This window comes from Canis aureus, chromosome 27, assembly GCF_053574225.1.
Source record: "Canis aureus isolate CA01 chromosome 27, VMU_Caureus_v.1.0, whole genome shotgun sequence".
Classification (NCBI taxonomy): Eukaryota; Metazoa; Chordata; class Mammalia; order Carnivora; family Canidae; genus Canis; species Canis aureus.
The window spans coordinates 46,922,869-46,940,602 of NC_135637.1; the positions used below are offsets into that span (position 1 = coordinate 46,922,869).

Sequence of the window (17,734 nt, forward strand, 5' to 3'; positions counted from 1 at the left end):
ACAAAAAGAGCCTCGTGTGCACTTCCAGCCATTCCCCCAATCCCTGAAGCCGAAGGGAAGTAAGTATACGTAAGCCAGCTGGAAGGACTGTGTGAGCTAATGAGAATGTTTATAGCAGTGTGTGAAGAGTGAAAACAATAACATTTTGCTGTTTTTTCTTTAAGGTTTGTTTGGAGCATATATATCTGTTTTAAAAAGATTATTTATTTATCTATCTATTTATCTATCAATCAGAGAAAGAATAGTAGGGGGAGCAGCAGGCAGGCCCAACACGGGACTTGATCCCAGGACCCTGGCATAATGACCTGAGCCAAAGGCAAACATTTTAATTGACAGCTTCCCAGATGCCCCTGGAGCATATATATCTTAATAGATTCAAACACACTACAGAGAGAAAAAAATTTTTTGCTACACATAACTTTATTTTTCCTTTGGGTTAAGAAGCTTTATTACAAATTTGACAGCATGACCAAAACAAATAACACATGGATAATTACCATAAAGCTTTATGGATCTAAAAATATTTGCCATGAAAAATAAGTCATTGTGTATCTCTCGTTTTAAGAATCACAATGAGGAGCACCTGGGTGTCTCGGTTGAGCATCCAACTCTTGATTTTGACTCAGAGCATGATCTCAGGGTCATGAGGTCAAATCCCACATCAGGCTCCACATTCAGTGCAGAGACTGCTTGTCCCTCTCCCTCCTCAACTTGTGTTCTCTCTCTCTAAAAGAAATAAGTAAACTCTTTAAAAAAGAAAAAATCATAATGATACCACAATTTAGATTTATTGCCCACCTTTACAATTAAATATTAAAACCTTTTGGGGGATCCATGGGTGGCGCAGCGGTTTGGCGCCTGCCTTTGGCCCAGGGCGCGATCCTGGAGACCCGGGATCGAATCCCACATCGGGCTCCCGGTGCATGGAGCCTGCTTCTCCCTCTGCCTGTGTCTCTGCCTCTCTCTCTCTCTCTCTCTCTCTCTCTCTCTGTGTCTCTCATGAATAAAGAAATAAGATCTTAAAAAATATATATCCAGCAATTTTACTTCTGGGTATATACCCCAAAGAATTGAAAGGAGGGTCTTGAAGAATTTGTACAGCTGTATTCATAAGCACATTTATTCACAATAGTTAAGAGGCGGAAGGAACTCAAGTGTCCATCAATGGATGAACGGATAAACACGATGTAATATATAAGTACAGCAGAATTTTATTTCAGTCTTTAAAAGGAAGGTAATTCCTAACACATTGTAAGCATGGATGAACCTTGGGGACATTATGCTAAATGAAATAAGCTAGTCACTGAAGGACAAATACTATATGATTCCACTTGTATGGATCCACTTATACCCCTTGAGTTGGAGCAAGGTTATTTTAAACTGAAGTCATTTATGACACAGCAAATGCAGAAGCCTTTCTGGGTCTCATGTATCTGACTAAAGGCTTATCCTTCTGAGAGAGAAGCTGCCATAAATCCCTCTTTGGGGTAGTTTCACTCTCAGCCTGGACCACTTGCATCTGAGAAGTGGCAAACATGACAATATCATACTTTCCATTTGTTTTCCTAAAAGCTCCTTAGTCTTTTCCAGAGAAGCTCTTTCTTTGCTTTCCATCGCTTTCCCCTGTTCAGTTGGTATATAAACGTCTATCTCCAGCTCTTTAGGGAGCCTCTTCATCTGAATGTTCCTGCGTGAGTGTGTAAATTAATCTTGTCTTTTCTCCTGTAAATCTGTCAGTTAAATTTTTTTTTAATTTTTTTATTTATTTATGATAGGCACACAGTGAGAGAGATAGACGCAGAGACACAGGCAGAGGGAGAAGCAGGCTCCATGCACCGGGAGCCTGATGTGGGATTCGATCCCGGGTCTCCAGGATCGCGCCCTGGGCCAAAGGCAGGCGCCAAACCGCTGCGCCACCCAGGGATCCCAAATCTGTCAGTTAATTAATAGTCTCTAGATCACTGCATCTGAATTGGTAGGAAGTGTTTCCTCCTAGCACACTTACAAAGATATGTAGAGCGGTCCAATTTATAAAGACAGAAAGTTGAAGGGTGGTTTCCCAGGAGCTTAGGTGATAGAGGAATGGAGGGTTATTATTTACTGGGTACAATTTCAATTTAGTAGGATGAAAGAGTTCTGGGGATGGATGGTGGTGATGGGTGCACAATAATGTGCTTAATGCCACTGACCCGCATATTTTAAAAAATGGTTAAGATGGCAATTTTATGTATATTTTACATAAATATACATAATATAAATATATTTTTACAATAAAAATAGATTATTTAAAAATGATAAAATCATGACTCATGCAGATACAAAAACGAACAAGTGTTAAAGATTTATTTAACCGGCTAGTGAGGAGAAGTCAATTGAATAGGACAGAATGTACATGTCCAGAGACAAGAATTATTTTGCATTGCTATCACTTGTCTTCTGAAGTAGCTTAAAAACCATGAAAGACTAGGAAATAGTGAAGACTAGACTGAACAAGTAAGATATGAGCAATGCATAGTTTTTCACGGAAGTATCCTCTTTCCACCTATCACAGGATAGGGTCTGTCATTCAGCCAGCTCATTCACCCCAGACCACACTAGATTCAAGTCAAAGTCCAACACAGATCAAAATTGACAGAGCTATTTCACTAAAAAAAAAAATCCCAAACACAAATTCACAAAACGGTCTCTAAAAGAAAATTACAGACGAATCTCATTGATAAATACTGGTGCAATGGCATTGATAGTCATAATAGCATGTGACTAAGTGAGAAATACTAGAAATGCAAGGATAGTCCAATATGAGGAAATCTTTTAATAAAACTCACCATATTGGGGATCTCTGGGTGGCTCAGCAGTTTAGCGCCTGCCTTCGGCCCAGGGCTTGATCCTGGAGACCCAGGATCGAACCCGCATCGGGCTCCCTGCATGGAGCCTGCTTTTCCCTCCGCCTGTCACTCTCTCTCTCTCTCTCTCTCTCTCTGACATGAATAAATAAAGTCTTTAAAAAAGACAAAACCAAACCTCACCATATTGACACAAAAGAGAGGAAGAGATCCCACATGATCATCTCCATAAAGGAGAAAAAGATGTAAAGGAAGCATATACTCAATAACCTGAAATTTGGATAAAGGCATTTAACAAAATTTATTTCTGGGTTATTTATAGTTTGAAATTCAAAATAACTGTCAATAAGAGACTTCTGACGGAATATCAGTATTTAAAATGATAATCTATTTTTAATAAAATGAGATAATTTAGACAGGCTATTGATTTTTTTTAAACATAAAAATTTTCCTGTAGGGACACCCGGATGGCTCAGGAGTGGAGTGTCTTCTGCCTTCGGGTCATGGCATGATCCCGGGGTCAGAGATGGAGTCCCACATTGGGTTCCTTACAGGAAGCCTGCTTCTCCCTCTGCCTATGTCTCTGCCTCTCGGTGTATGTGTCTCTCAAGAATAAATAAAGTAAAAAATATTATTATTATTATTATTATTATTTTTTACCATGTAAGTGACTTTAGCACTCCTAAGACTCAGATGCTTGGTGGAGATGGGCACTTGGGACAAGGGCAAGAGCTGGCTGGTTGCTGGCTTGCTGCAAGACCAACTGGCCATCATCACCAGAGGGGACACAGGTATCAGAAAGGCCATCATGACCAAGATCTTGCAGCTGGGGTGTAATGTGGTCATTGCGTCACGTAACTTTGATTGACTAAAATCTACTGCAGATGAACTGAGCCCACCAGGCTCAGGTCACTCCCATAAAATGCAACATCTGCAAAGAAAAGGCGGTGAACAATTTGGTCAAATCCACCTTAGATATTTATGGTAAGATCAATTTTTTGTAAACAATGGAGGAGGTCAGTTCAGGTCTCCTGCAAAACACATCAGTGCAAAGGGATGGCATGCTGTGATCGAAACCAAATTGATGAGCACCTTCTACATGTGGAGAGCAGTTTACAACTCCTGGATGAAAGAGCATGGAGGATCCATTCTGAATAATATTATCCTTGTTTAAAATGGATTTCCAGGACTTGTGTATAGTGCAGCTGCCAGAGCAGGTGTTTACAATCTCACCAAATCCTTGGCTGTAGAATAGGCCAGAACGGAGTAAGGAGCAACTGTGTTGCCCCTGGCGTCATTTATTCCCTGACTGCTATTGACAACTATGGCTCTTTGGCAAAAGACGTATTTGGACGGTTAAGAAAATTCCAGCGAAGCAAATTGGAGTTCCTGAGAGATCTCCCTATTGGTCTGCTTCCTGCTGTCTCCTGTAGCTTCTCTTATCACTGGAAAATTGGTGGATGGGGATGGGGCCAGTCTTTGTATATGGGAGTGTTTGATATACAACTGGCCTTAGCGAGCGGGGGATATTTCTGTTGTCAAAAGGATGAGGGAGTCTTTCAGGAATAAAGCCAAGCTATGGAAACTACATATGTTTTTTATCCCCAAATGTCTTAGTATCTCCAGAATGCCCTTTGGTACTTTAGAGTTATAATAATTTGTACGGAAAAATCACTTTCTGCCTTTTGAATGTTATCAGTTATGCCCAAGCAGAAACTATTCCTGAAATAAATGCATTCTTAAGCCCCAACCAATGTTGTTTAGCCTGTGTTTAAAGACTTTTTTATGAATGAAATTAACATACTTTATTTATTATTTTTTAAAGACTTTATTTATTTATTCATGAGAGACACACAGAGAGAGAGGCAGAGACACAGGCAGAGGGAGAAGCAGGCTCCATGCCGGGAGCCCAATGTGGGACTCGAACCAAGGATTCCAGGATCACGCCCTGGGCCGAAGGCAGGCACTCAACGGCTGAGCCACCCAGGTGTCCCTCTAGAAAATTATTTTTTCACGCTATACGTCCACCTACCAAAAAGTCCTATTCATTGTGCATCATGGATACATCAGGGATTGGCATCTCAGTAATCAGTATGGGCCTTACCCTCACTGGGTGTTTTATTGGTAGTGGATTTTTTTCTTTCCTATGTGATGCATCTTACAAATTCTTTTTTTTTAAAGATTTTATTTATTTATTCATAGACACAGAGAGAGAGGCAGAGACACAGGCAGAGGGAGAGGGAGAAGCAGGCTCCATGCAGGGTGCCTGACGCGGGACTCGATCCCGGGCTTCCAGGATCACACCCCAGGCTGCAGGCGGCGCCAAACCGCTGCGCCACCAGGGCTGCCCGCATCTTACAAATTCATCTCTCTCAAAGCTATCCGATGTTTGTGAAGAGAGGAGCATTTTATTTTAAAGATTTTATTTATTCATGAGAGACACGGGGTGGCGGGGGAGAGAGAGAGGCAGAGACACAGGCAGAGGGAGAAGCAGGCTCCATGCAGGGAGCCCGACGTGGGACTCGATCCGGGGAATCCGGGATCATGCCCTGGGCCCAAGGCAGGCGCTCAACCCCTGAGCCACCCAGGTGTCCCTGAGACAGGGAAGCATTGCGGAGGGTTTGTTGCTGCTGGATTTGTGGGAAAGCTCTGAGAGTGGAGGTTGGAGGACGAAGAGTTAGCTGCCAGATTCTCCTGCTGCCTAAACCTTAACTGTGACAGGCAGTTTCCCTCACTTTGCTGAGCCACCTTTCAGTGGAATCTTCTCCAAAGAAGCTCGTCTTTTTGTCTTAGCTATCTGTAGTCAACAATCTGGATACTGAAGACTAGATCCTTCTTTTTTTTAAGATTTTATTTATTTATTCATGATAGACAGAGAGAGAGGCAGAGACACAGGCAGAGGGAGAAGCATGCTCTATGCAGGGAGCCCGATGCGGGACCCGATCCTGGGACTCCAGGATGGCGCCCTGGGCTGAAGGTAGGCGCCAAACCCCTGAGCCATGCAGGGATCCCCTGAAGACTAGATCCTTCAATAATACAGTGAGCTCTTGGGAGAGCTTCCTTTATTTATGTTCATCAGTTGGTTTTTGTTCTTGGGTCAATATTACTTTATGCAAATATCTGGTAAAGTTAGTATCTTTTAGCATTCTCTTATTTTGTTGTTTCTTCTAGATTAAAGTTATAATTATTTAGACAGATTACCAAAAATATTCTGATTATAACAATAAGTTAAGAATTTATATCTTTTCAATATTTGCTTTCTGCCCTTTGACAAGTCTTTAGTTTTGTTAATTTTATTCCATTACATCAATAATTTGCTATTCTTAATTTTATTTCACATATTTATTATTAATGTCATCCCTAGTGATAGCCTGGTTAGGGTGTGGTTTCTTTCATGTGTCTAAGTTACTTTGCCATTGTACATTTACTATTCAGTTCTTGCTGGATATACTCAACATTCCCATCCAGTCACATCAATAAAAATATTCTTATTATATTAGCCTTTAAAATTTTTTTTTCTTTTAGCTTTCTATTGGTAAAAAAGGTAGAATCATGACTCTCATATAGAGTTATAAAGTGAATATGTGAGGCAGATGTTATAGCCAATTCAAAAGAAGAATCCAAACAGTGCAGTTATATGACATAAAGGGATGGTGAGATGAATTATGAATAAAGATAAAACTGCTTTTCCACAGGTGGAAATTAGCGGAAAGTCACTACCAGGCTAGATAGAATTATATATCTATCAGTTACCTACAACATACAAGGAGTTACAAAATCGCACAAAGATAATGAACAGGAATCTGAGCTGATAATCTAGAATCTGATAATCTAAAAGGGTATACATTATAAAGGATGCATAGTTTTCCACTGAAATACATGGGTTTTTTTCTATCTCTTTTTCTTTTAATTGCTATTGAGAGCACCAGCATTACATGTCATATTGCATTGGCCACAGCTTTCCCAATGTTGATAGTGTGTATGCTTGTCCTAATTCAAACATCAACAAAATACTGATAGTGCTGCTCGTTCTGTCTTTGTTTCTCTTGGTTCTCATGATATGATCCGTGTCCATAGGTATAGTCACTTTGCCATTTCTAATTCTGATTAGTTCTTTTTCTCTTCTTTACAGTCTGCCTATTTTTCTCCTAATGCTGTTTTTCTGCTAATTATTTTATCTTCAAGTGCTCGTAATTATGCCCTTTCTTCTGCTGCCTTTGTGGTTGATTTTATTCTTATTAAATGAATTGTAGAGTTTATATGTTCAGTGTTCTTTAGTAATTGAAGAATCTGACTATGAATTTGCCTCTAACTAAAAACTTTACTTTACAGCAATGTCCACAGTAGCCAAACTGTGGCAGGAGCCTCGGTGTCCATCGACAGACGAATGGATAAAGAAGACGTGGTCTATGTATACAATGGAATATTACTCAGCCATTAGAAACAATGAATACTCACCATTTGCTTCAACATGAATAGAACTGGAGGGTATTACACTGAGTGAAGTAAGTCATTTGGAGAAGGACAAACGTTATATGGTTTCATTCATTCGGGAAATATAAAAAATAGTGAAAGGGATTATAGGGGAAAGGAGAGAAAATGAGTGGGAAATATCATAGAGGGTGACAGCATATGAGAGACACCTAACTCTGGGAAACAAACAAGGGGTAGTGGAAGGGGCGGGGGGACGGGGGGACTGGGTGATGGGCACAGAGGGGGGCGCTTGACGGGATGAGCACTGGATGTTATACTATATGTTGGCAAATTGAACTCCAATTACAAAATATACAAAACAAATAACTTTGCTTTAGTCTCAAGAACTTTGATGTGTCCCTCGTGCCAAAAGGGAAAGAACACTTTCTTCCCCTGCTTTTCTTTCCAGCATTTCCTTTTGAAAATTTGTGATCCTAATCTTCTTTGTTCTTTTCACACATATGTAATCTTTTAAAAAGCTGAACAAGCCTTTTGCCAGTTTTGCATTCTAGGTGTGTCTTTCTGGAGCCACCTCTGTGAAAGGTGAACACAGAGGAGTGTGGGGTTCTGTCTCCCTAACTCTGTGGAAGTTTTGTCCAAGCACTTGGCTCCAAGTTTTAATTTTTCCTTTGGACTAAGACAGTTGTATGTATGTAATGGATTGTTTCTGCCTAGCTATCTAAAAGGGTGAGATTTCTTTATCATTCCAATTTCTTTAGCTGAATGCCTGTGATATGCATCATGGTCTGGTTTAATGCTTAATAACAAAACTTTCATTCTTGTCTACATTTTGTGAAGGGGTTGTACTGGGTTGACAGGAGATTTTTTTTAAAGAGTTATTTATTTATGATAGACAGAGAGAGAGAGAGAGAGGCAGAGACACAGGAGGAGGGAGAAGCAGGCTCCATGCTGGGAACCTGATGTGGGACTCGATCCCGGGACTCCAGGATCCCGCCCTGGGCCAAAGGCAGGTGCTAAACCGCTGAGCCACCCAGGGATCCCCTGACAGGAGATTTTATTTAATTATTTCTCCCCCCCCAAAAAAAAATTATTTCTCCCAACAGTGTACTTTTTTAATTACTTTATTTATTTATTTATTTATTTATTTATTTATTTATTTATTTATTTATGAGAGCCCAAGAGGGTGGTGGGGAGGGGCAGAAGAAGAGGGAAAGAGGGTCTCAAGCAAACTATATGCAGAGCGCAGAGCCTGGAGCCCTCTGCAGGGCTCAATCCCACAACCCCTGGGAGAAACCAAGAGTTGGACGCTCAACTGACTGCACCACCATGCAGCCCCCCAGCAGTGTCCTTTTGCTGTCTTAACAATCTGTGTGTTATGGTTGTTATTATCTAAAACTTATAAGAAAGTTAAAAGTCAATTTAAGTGATTGTCACGTTATATATACTCTGGTCCAAAATTTTGAAATCTTTTAAAGACATCTTGAGAAACATTTGTTGCTTTTATTTATTTATTTATTTATTTATTTATTTATTTATTTATTTATTTTGTTGTTGTTGTTGTTGTTGTTGTTGTTGTTGCTTTTATTAAGGACCATCTAGTACACTTGTGATTGGGACCTTATAATCATGACGATTACATTTTTCCAATGGTTGTTACTGATACATACTAGCACCACTGATGTCTATATGTCAATCTTATGTGACACAACCTGGCTGAACTCTATTATTCTGTAGGTTTGTCTAGGATTGTCTTGGATTTCCTGTGTAAAGAGTCATATGATCTACATTTATTAGCACTTTTGTTTCTTCTTTTCCTGTTCTCATACAACCTTTTTCCTTGTAAAAGTGTGACAGGATGTCCAGTACAGTGTTGAATAGAAGCGGCGATATGACATCTGAGTTAGTCCAGGCCCCACAGGAACCAGATGCTAAGATAGGAAAATGTGCAAGGATTTTACTAGGGGAGTTGTCTATGAAGGAAAATGAGGAAGGAGCCAAGGAAGGCTTGGAGAGCTACAGATGGACATAGGCGATGAGGCAATTAAGGAGGCAAGGTGAGGTGGAAGTGTGCCAGATCCACCAGGCACTCTCAAGCAGGTTCAGCAAAGTCCTTGGCAAGTCCTCAAACCAAAGTGTCTCCCAGGAGCTAGTCTGTTGCACGCAGTCCTTGGTGCAGAGCAACACATGTGAGGTGTGGCCCTTGCTCCAGGCTGCCAGGGATTCTTGTGGGCAACAGGGTGGGCCCTGGATCAGTGACACTCCCTGAATTGGACGTGCAGGGTGCATCAGGTGTGCAGGATGTGAATGGTGGCTCTTATTTGACTTTAAAGGCAGTGTATATAGAACACCACTACTAAATATCAGGTTCAGGAATTTTCTTCCTATCCCTTACTTGATTTTCCTGTCGCCATTGACACAGTTAAATAATTAATGACATTAACCCTTCTTGCATTCCTGGTATCAATCATACATGATCATCTTTTTAAGAGAACGATTTGTCAGTGTTTCATTGTTTAGGACTTTTACATCCAGCTTCAAAAGTGAGGGGATCCCTGGGTGGCTCAGCGGTTTGGCAACTGCCTTTGGCCCAGGGCGTGATCCTGGAGTCCTGGGATTGAGTCCCGTGTCGGGCTCCTGGCATGGAGCCTGCTTCTGCGCCTCTCTCTCTCTCTCTCTCTCTCTGTCTCGAATGAATGAATGAATGAATGAATGAATGAATGAATAAATAAATAAATATCTTTATAAAAAAGTGAGATTGGCCAATAATTGCCAATATTCACTGTTCCTTAAAAAGGGATATATTATATTTCTCAGTTTTCTTGCCAACGCCATAATAGCATCATAGGAGTGGATTTCATAGCTTGGTGAGATTACGAATGAATGTTTCCTGTCTCTGACTTCTATAGATTCTAGTTTTGTACTGTCCAAAAATGTAGCATGTAGCTACATGTAGCTATTAATTGAAATTAATTGAAATTAAATAAAACTAAAAATTGAGTTAGTCCCATGAGCCACATTTCAAGTGGTCTGTTGTCACATGTGTCTCATGGCTTTCACATCAGACAGCACGGGTCTAGAAAATCTCTGTCACAGCACAAAGATTTGCTCTGTAGCCTGGGTGGCCTTGGAGGGTAATGGGATGGGGCTACACTTCCCTAGGAAGTGTAGGAAGAAAGCCTAGGAAGCCTAGGAAGAAAGGAGGGTTTAGGCCGTGGAAAGAGTATAAGTGACCTGAAATTAACCTGATGCTTCATGAGTGAAGAAAGAAAACCTCCGGTTAAGGACCATCCTGCTAAAAGATAAAAGGGTCAACCAGGAAATTAAGGAAGAATTAAAAAGATTCATGGAAACTAATGAGAATGAAGATACAACCGTTCAAAATCTTTGGGATGCAGCAAAAGCAGTCCTAAGGGGGAAATACATCGCAATACAAGCATCCATTCAAAAACTGGAAAGAACTCAAATACAAAAGCTAACCTTACACATAAAGGAGCTAGAGAAAAAACAGCAAATAGATCCTACACCCAAGAGAAGAAGGGAGTTAATAAAGATTCGAGCAGAACTCAACGAAATCGAGACCAGAAGAACTGTGGAACAGATCAACAAAACCAGGAGTTGGTTCTTTGAAAGAATTAACAAGATAGATAAACCATTAGCCAGCCTTATTAAAAAGAAGAGAGAGAAGACTCAAATTAATAAAATCATGAATGAGAAAGGAGAGATCACTACCAACACCAAGGAAATACAAACGATTTTAAAAACATATTATGAACAGCTATACGCCAATAAATTAGGCAATCTAGAAGAAATGGACGCATTCCTGGAAAGCCACAAACTACCAAAACTGGAACAGGAAGAAATAGAAAACCTGAACAGGCCAATAACCAGGGAGGAAATTGAAGCAGTCATCAGAAACCTCCCAAGACACAAGAGTCCAGGGCCAGATGGCTTCCCAGGGGAATTTTATCAAACGTTTAAAGAAGAAACCATACCTATTCTCCTAAAGCTGTTTGGAAAGATAGAAAGAGATGGAGTACTTCCAAATTCGTTCTATGAGGCCAGCATCACGTTAATTCCAAAACCAGACAAAGACCCCACCAAAAAGGAGAATTACAGACCAATATCCCTGATGAACATGGATGCAAAAATTCTCAACAAGATACTGGCCAATAGGATCCAACAGTACATTAAAAAAATTATTCACCATGACCAAGTAGGATTTATCCCTGGGACACAAGACTGGTTCAACACCCATAAAACAATCAATGTGATTCATCATATCAGCAAGAGAAAAACCAAGAACCATATGATCCTCTCATTGGATGCAGAGAAAGCATTTGACAAAATACAGCATCCATTCCTGATCAAAACTCTTCAGAGTGTAGGGATAGAGGGAACATTCCTCGACATCTTAAAAGCCATCTATGAAAAGCCCACAGCAAATATCATTCTCAATGGGGAAGCACTGGGAGCCTTTCCCCTAAGATCAGGAACAAGACAGGGATGTCCACTCTCACCACTGCTGTTCAACATAGTACTGGAAGTCCTAGCCTCAGCAATCAGACAACAAAAAGACATTAAAGGCATTCAAATTGGCAAAGAAGAAGTCAAACTCTCCCTCTTCGCCGATGACATGATACTCTACATAGAAAACCCAAAAGTCTCCACCCCAAGATTGCTAGAACTCATACAGCAATTCGGTAGCGTGGCAGGATACAAAATCAATGCCCAGAAGTCAGTGGCATTTCTATACACTAACAATGAGACTGAAGAAAGAGAAATTAAGGAGTCAATCCCATTTACAATTGCACCCAAAAGCATAAGATACCTAGGAATAAACCTAACCAAAGAGGTAAAGGATCCATACCCTAAAAACTATAGAACACTTCTGAAAGAAATTGAGGAAGACACAAAGAGATGGAAAAATATTCCATGCTCATGGATTGGCAGAATTAATATTGTGAAAATGTCAATGTTACCCAGGGCAATATACACGTTTAATGCAATCCCTATCAAAATACCATGGACTTTCTTCAGAGAGTTAGAACAAATTATTTTAAGATTTGTGTGGAATCAGAAAAGACCCCGAATAGCCAGGGGAATTTTAAAAAAGAAAACCATATCTGGGGGCATCACAATGCCAGATTTCAGGTTGTACTACAAAGCTGTGGTCATCAAGACAGTGTGGTACTGGCACAAAAACAGACACATAGATCAGTGGAACAGAATAGAGAATCCAGAAGTGGACCCTGAACTTTATGGGCAACTAATATTCGATAAAGGAGGAAAGACTATCCACTGGAAGAAAGACAGTCTCTTCAATAAATGGTGCTGGGAAAATTGGACATCCACATGCAGAAGAACAAAACTAGACCACTCCCTTGCACCATACACAAAGATAAACTCAAAATGGATGAGAGATCTAAATGTGAGACATGATTCCATCAAAATCCTAGAGAAGAACACAGGCAACACCCTTTTTGAACTCGGCCATAGTAACTTCTTGCAAGATACATCCACGAAGGCAAAAGAAACAAAAGCAAAAATGAACTATTGGGACTTCATCAAGATAAGAAGCTTTTGCACAGCAAAGGATACAGTCAACAAAACTCAAAGACAACCTACAGAATGGGAGAAGATATTTGCAAATGACATATCAGATAAAGGGCTAGTTTCCAAGATCTATAAAGAACTTCTTAAACTCAACACCAAAGAAACAAACAATCCAATCATGAAATGGGCAAAAGACATGAACAGAAATCTCACAGAGGAAGACATAGACATGGCCAACATGCACATGAGAAAATGCTCTGCATCACTTGCCATCTGGGAAATACAAATCAAAACCACAATGAGATACCACCTCACACCAGTGAGAATGGGGAACATTAACAAGGCAGGAAACCACAAATGTTGGAAGGATGTGGAGAAAAGGGAACCCTCATACACTGTTGGTGGGAATGTGAACTGGTGCAGCCACTCTGGAAAACTGTGTGGAGGTTCCTCAAACAGTTAAAAATAGACCTGCCCTACGACCCAGCAATTGCACTGTTGGGGATTTACCCCAAAGATACAGATGCAGTGAAACGCCGGGACACCTGCACCCCGATGTTTATAGCAGCAATGGCCACGATAGCCAAACTGTGGAAGGAGCCTCGGTGTCCAACGAAAGATGAATGGATAAAGAAGATGTGGTTTATGTATACAATGGAATATTACTCAGCTATTAGAAATGACAAATACCCACCATTTGCTTCAACGTGGATGGAACTGGAGGGTATTATGCTGAGTGAAGTAAGCCAGTTGGAGAAGGACAAACATTATATGTTCTCATTCATTTGGGGAATATAAATAATAGTGAAAGGGAATATAAGGGAAGGGGGAAGAAATGTGTGGGAAATATCAGATAGGGAGACAGAACGTAAAGACTGCTAACTCTGGGAAACGAACTAGGGGTGTTGGAAGGGGAGGTGGGCGGGGGGTGGGAGTGAATGGGTGACGGGCACTGGGGGTTATTCTGTATGTTAGTAAATTGAACACCAATAAAAAATAAATAAATAAATAAATAAATAAAAGAAAGAAAACCTCCATCCTCCGTCACCCTAAGCTCAATCAGTGGGATTGTGGTGAGCTTACAATGTGCAGACTTGCTCTTGTAATGCACTTAAAATATGCCTCAGTTGCCTATTATATGTTGGTCCCTCAGACTACAGCAATGATAAGAGCAGACACCTCTTTTATTTCATGGAGCTTACAGTGTAACAGAGATAGACAAGAAGCAATGATACGTGTGTGTGTGTGTGTGTGTGTGTGTGTGTGTGTGTGTGTGTTTGAACGAGTGGGTGGTAGGGTAGAAGTGGTAGTACAAGAGCTATGAAGCAGAGTAGGATAGAGTCATCATTAAGGGACGGGAGTGTTATCCTATGTGAGTGTTCAGTGTTCAGGGAAGACTTCTCAAACAAGGGGAAATATAAGCAGAGACTGAAAGAGAATAAAGTGAGGGAGCCAGCCAAGTGGATTTCTAGGAGAAATCTTCCAGGCAGAGAGAAGAGTAAATGTAAAGGCCCTGAGATAGTTCTGGGCCCTGTGCCACCAGTGCCTGGGGTGGGGGGTTGGGGGAGACAGTCACAGAGTCAGGTTTGCAAGACCCAAACTCTGGATGTGGAGTCATGAATGGAGGGTGGAGCGAGGTCTCCAGTTCCTTGGCTAACATCTGTCCTGCGATGGACATGAAGGACTTGGAGCCTCCGTGCTGACTTGGGGGGATGCTGAGGCAACAAGTCTCCTGACTCTTCACCAGGTCCATGGAGATGAGCAATCCTGCACCACCCAAGATCCTGGAACTTGCAGCCCACAGCCTCCTGAGCAATGAGGCTTCACCCATACCTGCCTTGGAAGAGTTCACAGTCAAGTACTTCCCACCACTGCTCATGGCTGCTTTTGCCAAAAGGTGGCGGCTCTGAAGGCACTGGTGCAGGTCTGGTCCTTCCCCTTTCTCCACCTGGGCTCCCTGATTGTACAGTGGCCCAACCAAGACAGCCTGCAAGCTGCGCTTGCCTGCCCTGCCCAGAGGACTTGTCCCAGGTAGGGGGGTTGCTGGACTGAAGTATGGGTGCTGAAAGAGCTCTGAGTTGGAGGTAGAGCTGGGAAGGAAGGGAGGGAGTACTGGAATCTGCTAGGGCTGTGAGTGAGGATCTCTGCGTGAAGTGGTTGATGGTGTAGCTGAAGAGCATTAAGGGGTGTGCTTTTTACCTTCTAGGGATTGTGGTAGAGGTTGTGTGAGGAATAGGGACTGGAAAGTAGGAAGGGAAAAACCCATTAGAGAGGAGAGGACTAGGGGGGCACCTAGGAAGGGCTGATGCTGAGACTGGGGACTTAGACTCCACAGTGGCCCAGGGCTGCTGCTGCTGCTGCTGCTGCTGCTGCTGCTCTGCTTACCCTGGGCCCTGATGGGCTCCCCAGATGTCAGCATCTCCTCACACCGCTCTCATCTCCACAGGAGGTCAGAACTGAGGGTGCTGGATTTGACCTTGGACTCCGAACAGGTCCAAGGTAAAGGCGCCTCTGAGGCCCTGGCCAGGTTCCCTTTTTGGTTACCATTCACAGTGATGTCCCCGGCCAGGGCCAAGCCCAAGCCAGCAGAGTCTGCAAGAACTAGTGGAATTACACATGGATCTTTTCCTATGAAGGCCCCTCAAGTTAGATACATTCCTCTCTGGCCTCCTGAATAAAGTGGAAGGGAGCTGTGGGTCCCTGCCTCTCTGCAGTAGAAAGTTGCATATTAAAGAAATGCCTTTTAATAGCCTTATAGGGATCCTGAAAATCCTGAACCTAGATTTCATTCAGGAGCTGGAGGTGTTTGACTGGTTCTGGGCACTGTCTGAGCAGAGCCTGTTTGCCACCCAGCTGGGCAGGATCTGCAACCAGCAAGGCCTCAAGCTGGCCTGCTACCACTGGGCCTTCTCCTCTGAGCCTGAGCAGCCCTCCAGGTACTTCCTGTCATAGCTCAGCAAGCTGGGTCACCTTCAGAAGCTCTACTCTTACTCCTACCTGTCAGGCAACCTGCATCAAGTGCTCAGGTGAAGGGGTGGGCAGGGTCCTCTAAAAAGTACCCAGGATGCCCCCTCAAGTCAAGTCAGGGCAGAGGGTAAGACAGGAAGTGGTGGCTCTCCTTACTTGCTCATGGCATCGCAGGCAGTCTGGGAACTTGGGCTTCCCCTGTAGCCAGTGGCTGGGATCTCCTTAGGAAGAGAAATTTAATGGGGAAAGATGCATGCAGCGATTTCCTCAACAATACTTTTGGGCTCTGCTGAGTGCCTGGCATTGTGCTGGGCCCTGAGGAAAGAACTAGAGACAACACAGATCAGTCCTGGTATTTGTGCTGCCCTGGAGAGGAGTGTGCACGGCTCCCAGGATGATTATGGGAGGGAAACATCTGCTCTGTGCTGCCTCCCAGAAATTTCTGGGTGGAGGCCTTCTGCACACCCCAGCCAAGCTAAGCTCCCCCAAACCCAAACCTGTATAAAAAACAAGCTTATGCTATGGATTCTTTATGGTCATATAATCTCTTTCCAAACAGCTCCTGTCAGCAGTCCTACCAGGTACTAATGTGGTCTCCATTTCACCAGAGAAACTGTGTCGGGGGCGTTGGAAGAGAACCTAGGAGGTAGGTCTGTTGAGACTGGGCCAATCCTTGGTACACCAAAGGACATACTCCTAAATCTATCGGTAAATGGCAGCCCAGGTGAGGTGCTTGCCGCAGGACTGGCCCCGACAGGGACAGGCAGGTGTTTGCCGGCCCGGCCCTCCCCTGACAGAGCCGCACCCTCTCTCCTCAGTCACCTGCAGGAGCCACTGCACTCCCTGGAGATCCGCTCCTGTACGTGGGCATCACCTACTTGTCTCAGAACTTTTCACACCGCCTCCCTGAAGAAGCTGGATCTGAGTGGTGACAACCTGTCGTACATGGTCCCTGGGCCCTTGGAGACTCTGCTGGAGGAGGTCTCGGGGACACCGCAGCACCTGTACCTGAAGCACTGCCAGCTGAAGGACGCCGACCAGGCTGCAGAAGCTGTTGGAGACCATGCAGTGGAGCTGCCCCTGTGGCTACTGCAGCTCCAGAGGGGCGGTTCGGGGGTGGAGGGGTCTGGAAGCTCGCCTGGGGCCCCAGGCTTCCTGGGGGGTTCTGTGCTCTCCTTCCTTTTTTTTATTTTTATTTTTCATTTTTTATTTTGTGTGTGTGTGTGTGTGTGTTTGTGTGTGTGTGTTTTTTTGTGTGTGTGTGGTTTTCTTTTTTTGTGCTCTCCTTCCTCAGCTGCAAGCCTCAGCCCGGTTCCGACACCCATTTGTTCCCGTCTCCTGGGCATGTGACAGAGATTCCAGGAGCCCAGCCCTCGGGGAGCTCTTCTTTTCCTCAGCATGCCCCTCTGGACACTCGTTGGTTTTTTTCTTCTTGTCTTTGCTTCTGGGTAGAAGGAAATTGGGGGGATCCCTGGGTGGCTCAGAGGTTTAGCGCCTGCCTTCGGTCCAGGGCGTGATCCTGGAGACCCGGGATCGAGTCCCATGTCGGGCTCCCTGCATGGAGCCTGTTTCTCCCTCTGCCTGTGTTTCTGCCTCTCTCTGTGTCTCTCATGAATAAATAAACAAAATCTTAAAAAAAAAAAGTTTTCTTATCTGTAAACATGGGCTATTATTTATTCGTTTTTTAAACTTATTATTTAAAGTTTTATAAGTATCCCCATATAGGTTTTCAAAAACTTTTATAGATTTTCACTAGATATCTTATAATTTTTTGGTGTGGTATATAGTTTTTATTATTAAATTTTCTGCTTATTACTGGTATATAGAAATGTGATTGGCTTTCATGTATTGATTGTATAAGTCACCTTGTAAACTTCTCCTGTAATTTCTGTTAATTTTTCAATTGATTTTTCTCAGTATTCTAAGTAGAAGATCAT

General features: G+C 42.7%; 1 protein-coding gene and 1 pseudogene across 2 annotated transcripts; both read left to right on the top strand.

Moving 5' to 3' along the window:
• The first annotated feature begins 3,512 nt into the window (after positions 1 to 3,512).
• On the top strand, positions 3,513 to 5,086 carry LOC144299366 (peroxisomal trans-2-enoyl-CoA reductase pseudogene; annotated as a pseudogene).
• Positions 5,087 to 7,195: 2,109 nt separating this feature from the next.
• LOC144299361 (uncharacterized) lies at positions 7,196 to 17,401 on the top strand. 2 transcript variants are annotated; one of them, XM_077874913.1, is made up of 5 exons: positions 7,196 to 7,348; positions 14,578 to 14,861; positions 15,624 to 15,766; positions 16,357 to 16,443; positions 16,616 to 17,401. In XM_077874913.1, the coding sequence occupies exons 2-5, from the start codon at positions 14,646 to 14,648 to the stop codon at positions 17,145 to 17,147; spliced, it is 978 nt and encodes a 325-aa protein (XP_077731039.1). In that variant the 5' UTR covers positions 7,196 to 7,348; positions 14,578 to 14,645; the 3' UTR covers positions 17,148 to 17,401. The 2 variants fall into 2 exon arrangements, 1 of the variants encoding a protein (XP_077731039.1); XR_013366111.1 differs by lacking the exon at positions 15,624 to 15,766.
• The last annotated feature ends 333 nt before the right edge of the window (positions 17,402 to 17,734 follow it).

Excerpts from the sequence above, each read along its gene's own strand:
- LOC144299361 (XM_077874913.1), top strand. The coding sequence starts at position 14,646 with ATGAGGCTTCACCCATACCTGCCTTGGAAGAGTTCACAGTCAAGTACT. Across the intron at positions 14,862-15,623 it reads GCCCAGAGGACTTGTCCCAG|GAGCTGGAGGTGTTTGACTG; the intron begins GTAGGGGGGTTG and ends GATTTCATTCAG. Across the intron at positions 15,767-16,356 it reads GAGCCTGAGCAGCCCTCCAG|CTCCTGTCAGCAGTCCTACC; the intron begins GTACTTCCTGTC and ends CTTTCCAAACAG.